The sequence below is a fragment of the Anarrhichthys ocellatus genome, unplaced genomic scaffold (assembly GCF_004355925.1).
Source record: "Anarrhichthys ocellatus isolate YVR2014 unplaced genomic scaffold, GSC_Weel_1.0 scaffold128, whole genome shotgun sequence".
Classification (NCBI taxonomy): Eukaryota; Metazoa; Chordata; class Actinopteri; order Perciformes; family Anarhichadidae; genus Anarrhichthys; species Anarrhichthys ocellatus.
The window spans coordinates 364,831-374,412 of record NW_022280158.1 but is presented as its reverse complement, the minus strand read 5'-3'; the positions used below and the strand labels follow the sequence as shown (position 1 = coordinate 374,412).

Sequence of the window (9,582 nt, the reverse complement as noted above, 5' to 3'; positions counted from 1 at the left end):
CCCCCCCCCCCCCCCCCCCCAACATGCCAGTGGTCTCCATGGCAACCCCATTCTCCACGTCTCTGCATCTCCCGTTGTTTCCTCCTCCTCCTCCTCCTCCTCCTCCTCTTCCTCCTTTACGTCTAACAGAAAATCCATTGGAGGGAGGCAGACGAGAGAAACACAAATCGATTCCCCGTGAGCACAAAGAGTTTGTCACCGTGGTGGTGGCCAGATGCTCCGAGTCGATCGGTTTCATCTACTGATTCATTCCTCGGTGATGTCTCTATTTTCACCGGCGCTTATTGGAGACAGATGGGAGAGTGGGAGGACGTTCAAAGAATGACTGTCAATCAAACGGACGGGATGTTATTAGCCTGTATGGGGAGGTAGACATTCTGTGACAGGGAAAGAGGCTGCTGTGTAGAGTCCCTTCTACACACATGAAGATATTTTATGAAACAAAACTGTTCCTCTAGATTTTAAATATAATTCTGTCCACACGACCTTCGTTTTACAAAATATCTCCGTCCACACTGGGACACAAAACCCGACACCAACCGCTGGGCCAGTAGGTGGCGATAAATGTGACGTCAACGATACCTCAAATACCAGAGAGGAAGATTCTAAGCATGCTCAGCGAGCTGATTCTCCTTGGCCATATTTACAGGCGGCGACCTCCAGTTCTGACAAGTGACGGAGGGCGACTCCTCCGGTTCTGCTAAATGAAGTCAAAGCTTCATGTGTTAAACCTGCATTCTCTCTAGTGCCCACCAGGGGGCGACTCCTCTGGTTGTATAGAAGTCTATGAGAAAATGACTCTACTTCTCTCTTGATTTATTACCTCAGTAAACATTGTAAACATGAGTTTATGGTCTCAATCTCTAGTTTCAAGTCTTCTTCAATACAGCATGATGTTCATTTAGTACATTATGGTCCATTTAGAGTCACACAGACCATAAAGCAGGGGATGCTTTAGGGCGGGGCTACACAGTGATTGACAGGTCTCTACGTCACTCCTCCTCAGTCCAGATATGGTCACTTCCTGTTCATCGGTTGCAAAAAACCAAGATGGCGACGACATAAATACCGAACTCAAGGCTTCATAACATCAGTCCACAATCCAACGGGTGACGTCACGACGACTACGTTCTTATTTACGGTATAAGCCTGTTAACAGTCAAGCAGAAGCTAATCACTTCTAAGAATTCGATATTTGGTGCCACGGCGAAAACTTGAAAATAGACTCACATGTGGACGAAGGACGAGGTGGAGCTGCTGCTCAGCGTCACTTTGCAATATAAGGAGATAAAAACACGAGAACATCTAGATTGGGAGTTTTGTTTTACGAAATGATTCAGACGTCCTCGTGGTCTGGAAGACTCTGAGAAGAGCACGCAGGCATTGGGCGATGACGTCATCGGTTCTAAGTAACCAGAGTCTTTAAATACCCTGGAGGCGTTTAAAAAAATGCTTTTATTTGTAGATATTTTATTGTCATTTTTCTTCCGTTTTGTGGACGGAGGGTGAAGACCCCTGTGTGTTGCAGGTCCCTCAGGGCCCCTCACAGAACAAGGAGTTTCCAGCAGTGGCACAATGGAGAAGTAGTTTATTGTAAATATAGTTGATGTTGAAAGTTCTTCCTCCTCCTCCTCTTCCTCCTTCTTGTTCTATATTTAACATAGGAGATTTATAGTTTGGTCAGTAAAACCTACATTTTAGTTTTTTGCTGCAGATGCATCATTTCAAAGAGATATTTATTCTCAAAGTGCACCATTCCGTGTTTCCTGCTTGATCTACATTCTATTTCAATTTTAGTTTTTTAATCCAAACCTTGATAATGAATATTTTTCACGAGGTTTCACTAGGTTTAAGTGTAAAGAAACAACTTGTGAAGAGCACTCAGGGTTCAGTATCTCAGACGTCTTTTCGTTCTGAACATTTCTCCACATCAGAGACATCCGCCGGGTTTGAGTCCCGTGTCTTCTCCTAAGTCCTTAAGAAGCCTCCTTCACACCTTTGTGACCTCGTGGATTTCACCGCACTTGAAGACTTAAAGAGAACGTGCTCATGAAGTCCACGATTCATCAGGTCCCTGAGGGGGCTTCATGTGGACTTTCTTTTAGAGACTAAGGGACAAACGTCACCGCTGTCACTGAATCAAATGCACTACGATACAGACGAGTGACGAATGACTGTAATCCACAAGAACATAACTTATATATAAAGTGTGACGCGACGTTACGGGCTTCGTTTAGAAACATGATGCGATTGTAGAATGTTGTAGAAACAAACAGATTACACAGAAATGACCAGTTTATATATATCGACTCCCGACAGGTGAGTCCAATCCCTCAACGAGCTGGGAGGAGCCAGCCAATCAGGGAGGAGCCAGCCAATCAGGGAGCACCTGCCAGTTTGTCACTTTGTTCTATTTAGAAAAGAAAACAGATCTTAATAATAAAATACTGAATACTTCTCTTTGGCCTCACAGCGCTCATGCTGGATACGTTTACACTGTAAATAATATCGTGTTCTGACGATGAGCGTCCTCATAAAACATCTTTTTTTAGTTGAGTTAGAGAACATTTCCTCAACACTCACAGACATTGAGACGCATTCCAGCAAAGTGCGTGAGGGTTTAGTTCTGTGTCACGGTCAGATCGTCCCGTGTTTGAGGGTCTTTCTCTCAGACGTGTTCAGCCCCTCACACTGAAACCACCTACCAGGTGAAGCAGGTTTAGTCCCTGAGGGTTCAGGGTCTAAGGGTCTCAGGGTGAAGGGGTCAGAGATGGGGCCACATGTTAGTCTGCTCTTGAGGCAGAGAACCAGCTCGTGTGTTTGACTGAGCTTCTCCTGCCACCTGGTGGACGTTTGTACTCGCTGCATGAGGCTCGTGTTCCCTTTCTAGCATCACACGTATGAGACTAAGAAAGGTTCAGTCAGACGGAGGCACCACTGGTCGTAGTCATTACCAGCTGAGCTTCCACTGCAGATATCTGAACCTAAAACTGCTTCTTCATGCGTGTTGCTGTGACGAGAACCATGAAGTCTGACTCTCCAACATGTGGAACTGATGAATTAAAAATAAATGAATTGAATCATCTCACCAATGAGACTGAACACCAGATTGATCTGCTTCCTGTCTGGTTGTGTGTGCTGCTGGTCAGACGGCATGAAGTCAGTCCAAACACCCACAAACACATCTTTAAACATGTCGTCTAGTCTAGCATTAAGACTAGATGCATTAAGACTAGATGCATTAAGACTAGATGTTTTTTAAAGGAGCAATATTTCTTTTGCATTGTTTTTATTTGCATGAATTGTCTCGACTGTACCTGTTTATGTTAATGAGTTCATTGAAAACAACCTTCTCTCTTCACCCACCTGACAGCTGTTCATCAGACAGCTTAGTCAGCATTCTGGAGTTCTTCTCAAACCTTTCACCTTGTATTTGAATAATTGTTTTAATTCTGCTTATTTTCACATGATGTATTATTACAAGATTTCTGGTCAACCTGGAAAACTTTCAATTCAAAGTCATGAATATAATATTCCATGAATCCCAGATTGTCTTGGAACATAACGGTGGAAATCAACTCTGATCCGGTTGATAGAAACTGTTTAAATGTCATTTATGTTCACGTTTTTACTCAGCTCATTGTTCCTAGTTACTGAAACACACGGCCTGCCTGCTGCTCTGACAACAAGTAACATGAGTTTTATTGATCTATTTTACAGTTCTTTCATTAACATTGTTTGTATTTTGGGTATATTCGTCTTTTAGATTCATTGTGTTTTCATTTGCTGTTCAGATCTGTCTGAAAGCTGCTTTATAAATACTTATAATACACATTTCGTTTTATCTGAAATGATAATGAAATTACAAAAAAATCATGTAACTCATCCCAAAATATTCTGTATGTGAGAAAAATGTTTAAAAGCATAAATAATATTTAAGAATATATATATATATATATATTTAAAATGATATGATGAATACGATGTGACCAAATAAAGGCAACGAGACACAAGGCTTGTATAAAAAAGTAGACCCCTTTTATTGTGTTCTCATATATAAAAGAAATACAAAAGAAGAAACATGGACACCGGGCGAGGGTCAGAGCGGGACGGGGGTCTGGGTTTTGGGTTGGGGCGACATAAAAAGGGAACGACAGGAGGAACGTCCGACAGTCCGACGGGATCATTCCAACAGACATCGAACAGACGAGAGGGGGGGACAGTCCGGTACCCCCCTCCCTATAACCCCACCTCCTCCTCTTCCTCCTCCTCCTCCTCCTCCTTCCGGGAACAAAGCGGAGTTTCAGTTCTACGCACATTCATCAACAGCAGAGCAGTTTGCGGGAGGGCTGAAACAATCTCATTGGTTGAGTTAAACCTGAGTGGGAGGAGCCAAGAGAAAGCTTCCGACTCTGGAAAAGTGAGAATATTGTGAAGTGACTTCATTCAGTCTCGATGTTGAGAGGTTTGAACGCGTTAGCTCGGCGAGCTAACCTGCTAATGAGCCTCTTAATGCGAGGTCGGTCTGGTGTAGAAACTCCTGGTTTACATTCAGAGTTTCTCTGCACCCTGCAGGCCTCACAGACTCCTTCCTTCGTGAAACATTTGGAAAGACTTTTGTTAAATTTGAACATGCACCATGCACCTCCTTCATCTTTGTCTTTGTTGGCGCGTCTTGCCGTTAGTACTCGTCCTCTGTGAGGGTCTGTGTGCACATGGCAGAAAGGTGGCCGCAGGGAGCGTCGCTCCTTTGCTTTGTGTGATCTATTTGGGCTACTATCTATTTGTTTGACCTTTTCACCATGAACACTTCATACTTCGTACAGATGAGCTTGTCTCCGCTCAGTCTGACGACGTTAGAACGAGGAGAAACAAGACTACGGTAATAAAAGCTCACCAGCAACATTCAGTGTCCGCCCGGCCGATCTCCCACAAATGGGCGTTTGGGACACGAACAAAACAAGCTTCTGCTATATTTACTACACTGATGTTACCAAAACTCCAGAGATTTTGAACTTGAAGCACAGAGCGACGGCACAAAAAATGCAGAGCGCTCAGAAAAAAGAAGCTGGGTGCAGCGGCTTTTCTCTCGGCGGCCGCACACGCTCGCACACGCTCGCTCTTCATTGGAACAATTTAAAAATTACGATGGCGCTCAGAAAAGGCGCCATGTGGACACAGACCCTAAAGCTTTCTCTGCGTATACCTGCCGCGGTGTTTACGACTATCTTTGTAGAACCATGTTGGAGAGACACGGATTAGTGTTGACGAGTGAGAAGTTGACGAATCCCATTCATGTTCTATGGAGAGAGCGAGAGAGCCGGTCGCCAGTTGCATGATGGGTACGACACGGCGAGTTGACGGGCCGTTCTCCGCATCTAAATTTGCATAATCACGACTCAACCTCAACTTTATGCAAATAAAGTCCGTCCATCGCAAGACAGCAAGTTTGTCAAACTCAGATCAAACTGTCAAACTAGATAAAACAATGAATCAATATTCGGTTACTGTTTGGTTTATTTCTCGCCTTATGTTTCAGAAACATATTTTAATGTCCTGTTTATTTGTAAAATGAGAAGGTTTGAGACCCGGCATCAGTCGAGCCAGAAGCAAGCCCCGCCCTGCTGCCGGAGCAAACCGGACCGCTCGAGGTTGCATCCTTTTTTTCCCGTTTGTTGGCCGGATTTGTCGGATCTCCACCGTGAAGGTCAGAAAGTGTTTCCATGATTCCATTTTACCTCAACGAGTAGCTACGAATGTCTTCATCCTGTCGACGCCGAGAACAGAAGGCGTCTCATTCAATTTGTGTTTGGAATGGATTCTAACTTTGGTAGAGGAACATAACGTCTCTTTTCTGAACCCTGCCTGTTGTTCCAACAGCCGTCAGTAAGCACAGAACCAGACCTACTAAAATGTGCGTCCATCCGGAGGTCTGGAACCAGGCGAAGACTCCGGCAAAAGTTGTTATGACTCCTGAAGGACTTCCTCCTTCTTTTCTGTGTCCAGAAAACCTGCACCCCCTGAAGTTTTAACTCAACCACTGGGATCGTTTTTTGCCCGTAGAGCAGCTCCTCCTCTGAGAAACCCGCGTGGAACCGAAGCTCTGGTCCTCCCTTCAGGACAGCTCAGTCTTATCGGCTGCCTCGGTGTGGTGCCCCGCTCCCACCTCGGAGCTACCGGGCGCTAACAATGTCCTCCGGTTGTAGTGGTGGTGGCCCTTCATGATGCCCGAGTTGTTGTTCTCGTTGAGGATCTGCTTCTGCTTCTGCCGGTTGAGCGACTGCACCAGGCCGAGCACCACGGCGGCCAGCGAGTACTGGCCGGTGATCTTGCGCGGCTGCATGATGAGCGGGTTGGGCTGCACGCGGCCCAGCAGGAAGTGCGTCCGGATCTTGCCCTCCTGCTCGCTGATGCCCTTCACGTAGATCTCGCCGCGGTACTCGAAGGCGAAGCCGCTCTCCTTCAGGATCAGGTAGGTGTCCTCGGGGACCTGGATCTTGCCGCTGACCCCCGTGCTGTCCATCCGGCTGGACAGGTTCACCATCTTCCCCCAGATGTCGTACTGAGGCTTCTTGGCGCCGATCACGCCCGCCACCACCGAGCCGTGGGCCATACCTGTTCAAGACACACAGGTGATCAGATGATATCTTTGGCTTTCGGCTATTTCTTGGATAAAACAAGATCATCCTGAGCTCTGAAGACGTAATGAATGGTTAAGTGATGCGTGCATCCTTCATCATGGGATTAGAAACATGTTAAATGAAGAGATTAGAGATTAAAATAGGGATAAAGATGTGATGAGCAGGTGAAGAGTTAAGAGGAAGCATGAATAAAAACTAAAAAGGGAAAGTAATGACTGGAAGAATCGGAGCTCTTACCGATCCTCAGCTCGAAGTTGTTGAACGAGTGCTTGTTGATCTCCTGGATGCTCTCGTTGAGGGCGATGGCGAAATCCGCCAACTCACACAGGTGACCCCATTTGTCTTCACATTGCTGCGGGTCACAGGAGAAGAAGAGGCGGAGTCAGGACATATTCAAGTGCACGATGGTACATTTACTGACTTGTGTGTCTATTCTGACTAGAGTTTTTTTTATTTCACCAGATCCGGTGTGACCACCTAAACTGTTGATGTCATGAAAAATATGAATGCACATTGTTGGAGTTTTGCCGCAGCCCTGCAGACGAGTTAGGAAGCTTTAAACTGTTAACGGGATCAACATGTCTGGCTGGTTATTGATATTCAAACAGCAAACTACAGAATCGAGACAGGATCACAACCTGCTTAGAACAGCAGGTGTCTCAGTTCAACCAGTGACCGTGTTACCTGGTGACTTGCAGCCATAGTGACTGTATGTAAGAAGTGAACAGAGTCATCGTGACGTCTAAATTCAATAAGTAAAAACGTTTTAAGAGACATTCAAATTTCATCTTCCTTCATTACAGTTTGGTGCAACATGGTTTAAAGTTAAACCGTGATGTAATCAGATGAATTTGTATTTTGCGATCCAGTGAAATAACATCAACAAAGTTATTTTGAGTTTATGATCAAATGTCTAACACGTCGATCTCCAGTGAATAAGTGTGAGTCAGCAGATCAAGTGCACCATAAACAGGTTTTATATTTGATTAGCTTTGAGCCTCACCTGTTTCTCGGGGGACAGGCCAGAGACGGCCATGTAGGTGCTGCCGATGGTCTTGATCTTCTCGATGTCCTGGAAGCGATCCTCACCGAGCAGCTGTGACGAGAGGAAAGAAATGAATCTGTGTCATGTACTCACAAACCACTGAACTAGTATATATTAATATACAATCAAAGACTGAACGAATGAATATCCCTTTGCTGCTTTTCTTGGAGGGAATCCTGAGCTGACCACAGTCCTGCTGTCACTCACCAGGAGGAAGCTCAGACCTGAGTTCATCTCCGTGTCCCTGATGCTTTGTGTGTTGAGTGTTTATTCTTTTCTATCTGAGATAAATGTGGTAGCTTGCAGCCGTAAACTCTCCCGCAGTTTCTGCTTTTAATTAATCTCTTCAGAAGTGTTCTGAGGAAACGAGCCGGATGTTTTCATTTAAAAAAGGGACGATGCAGACGTCGGAGATGTCCCGACGTCCCGGCATCTTTCAAAGTGTGGCTGAAGTGGAAGTGGGGGCACTTCAAAGGGGCTGCGGCCTCACCTCGTCAAAGTCGGCAATGATTTCGTTGAGGAGCCTGAGGCACTCGACTCCCTGGTTATTCATCTCCGTCTGGGAGTAGAAGTCGGCGAAGCCCGGGATGGATGCGAACATCACGCCCACGGAGTCGTAGGACTGGGAGTACAGCTCCTGAGGGGGGGGGGGGGGCAGACGTCACACATTGAAACTACATTCTTTGTTCATATTCAATGTATTTGGAGTTCAAAGCATCATCCTAATGTGTTGTATCCGTACAGTTGATGCCCACACGAGGAAATCAATTGAGAAATGTGATTATTTTTTTATGTATTTATGAAATTTGTTTGATTTCAAATACATACGACTCAAACTCAAAGTTTAAGTCCCAGTGAAGCAGCAGTTAGAGCGTCTTTAGCTTCTAAACAGTGACGGAGTATTTCAGCTGTGCACAGTTTAATTAAAATCATTCGCATTTGATTGGACCACTAAAAAGTGGGCGGGCTTAGTGCGACACAGAGCTGCAGAGGACTGAGGCTCACACACACACACATGCATCAAAAACGGAGCTTTGAATGTTCTGTGATACTCCGACCTCGAGCAGCAGCAGAGTGGATGATACTGCAGCTGCACATCACTGTCTCCACCACCGGGGGGCAACGTCGGCACACGAAGCCCGCTGACATGAAACCACGTCCTCACATACTAATGTCATATGGAGAGATCATCGCATCATTATGGGAATATTTGAATAATAAGCTGGTAAACATAGTGTCCAACATCTCGTATAAATAACTGAAGGACTCCGGCTTCTCTCTCTCACTACTCTGCTTGACTTTTCAATTTAATTGCACTTGTGAAAATAAGCCTCTGACCTAATTGTGACATCGTCACTGACATTATGCAAACCTAACGAGCTCGGTCAAATGTCAAATATGCAGTTGAACTAATTACATTTATTTTCCACCGCGTCTCTCCAGGGTCACGTCAGTCAGAGATCTGAGGTTTGTTCGGGCCTTTGTCCTGCAACTTTGGGAGGAGTTTTCCACACGACATCGATGGGTGGATGCAGACGGGGGGCAAAAGAAAGTGAAACCCGACACAAAAGTGTGTCAGTATGTTCGTCATGTGTGGTTCTACCTCCTGATCATAGATTCCTCGTCTCCATCTGGAGACTGTAAAGGCTGTAGCAAATGATGCACATCAGTGTTAAACTGAACGAGCCGTTCAGTGAGGCCTCGTTACTAATTGCAAAGAATCTTATTTGAAAAAACATTTAAGTTTTGTCGTAAGTTTTGTATACAAGAAGTGGACGTAGTCATGATGTCATAGATTGGTTCGTCATTTTGATTGTCACCATCTTGGTTTTTGAACAGGAAGTGACCATATATGGACTGAGGAGGAGTGACGTAGAGACCTGTCAATCACTGTGT

General features: G+C 45.2%; 1 protein-coding gene across 1 annotated transcript in view; it reads right to left on the bottom strand.

Moving 5' to 3' along the window:
• Window positions 1-4,020: 4,020 nt before the first annotated feature.
• The window catches only part of adcy8 (adenylate cyclase 8 (brain)), a 41,565-nt gene continuing 36,003 nt past the window's right edge, over window positions 4,021-9,582 (bottom strand). Inside the window, exons 12-15 of the mRNA XM_031877173.1 lie at window positions 8,177-8,323; window positions 7,645-7,737; window positions 6,879-6,993; window positions 4,021-6,615 (exon numbers count right to left, since the gene is read on the bottom strand). Coding sequence (XP_031733033.1) covers window positions 6,116-6,615; window positions 6,879-6,993; window positions 7,645-7,737; window positions 8,177-8,323 — 855 coding nt within the window. The 3' untranslated portion in view covers window positions 4,021-6,115. The remainder of the gene's footprint in view (window positions 6,616-6,878; window positions 6,994-7,644; window positions 7,738-8,176; window positions 8,324-9,582) is intronic.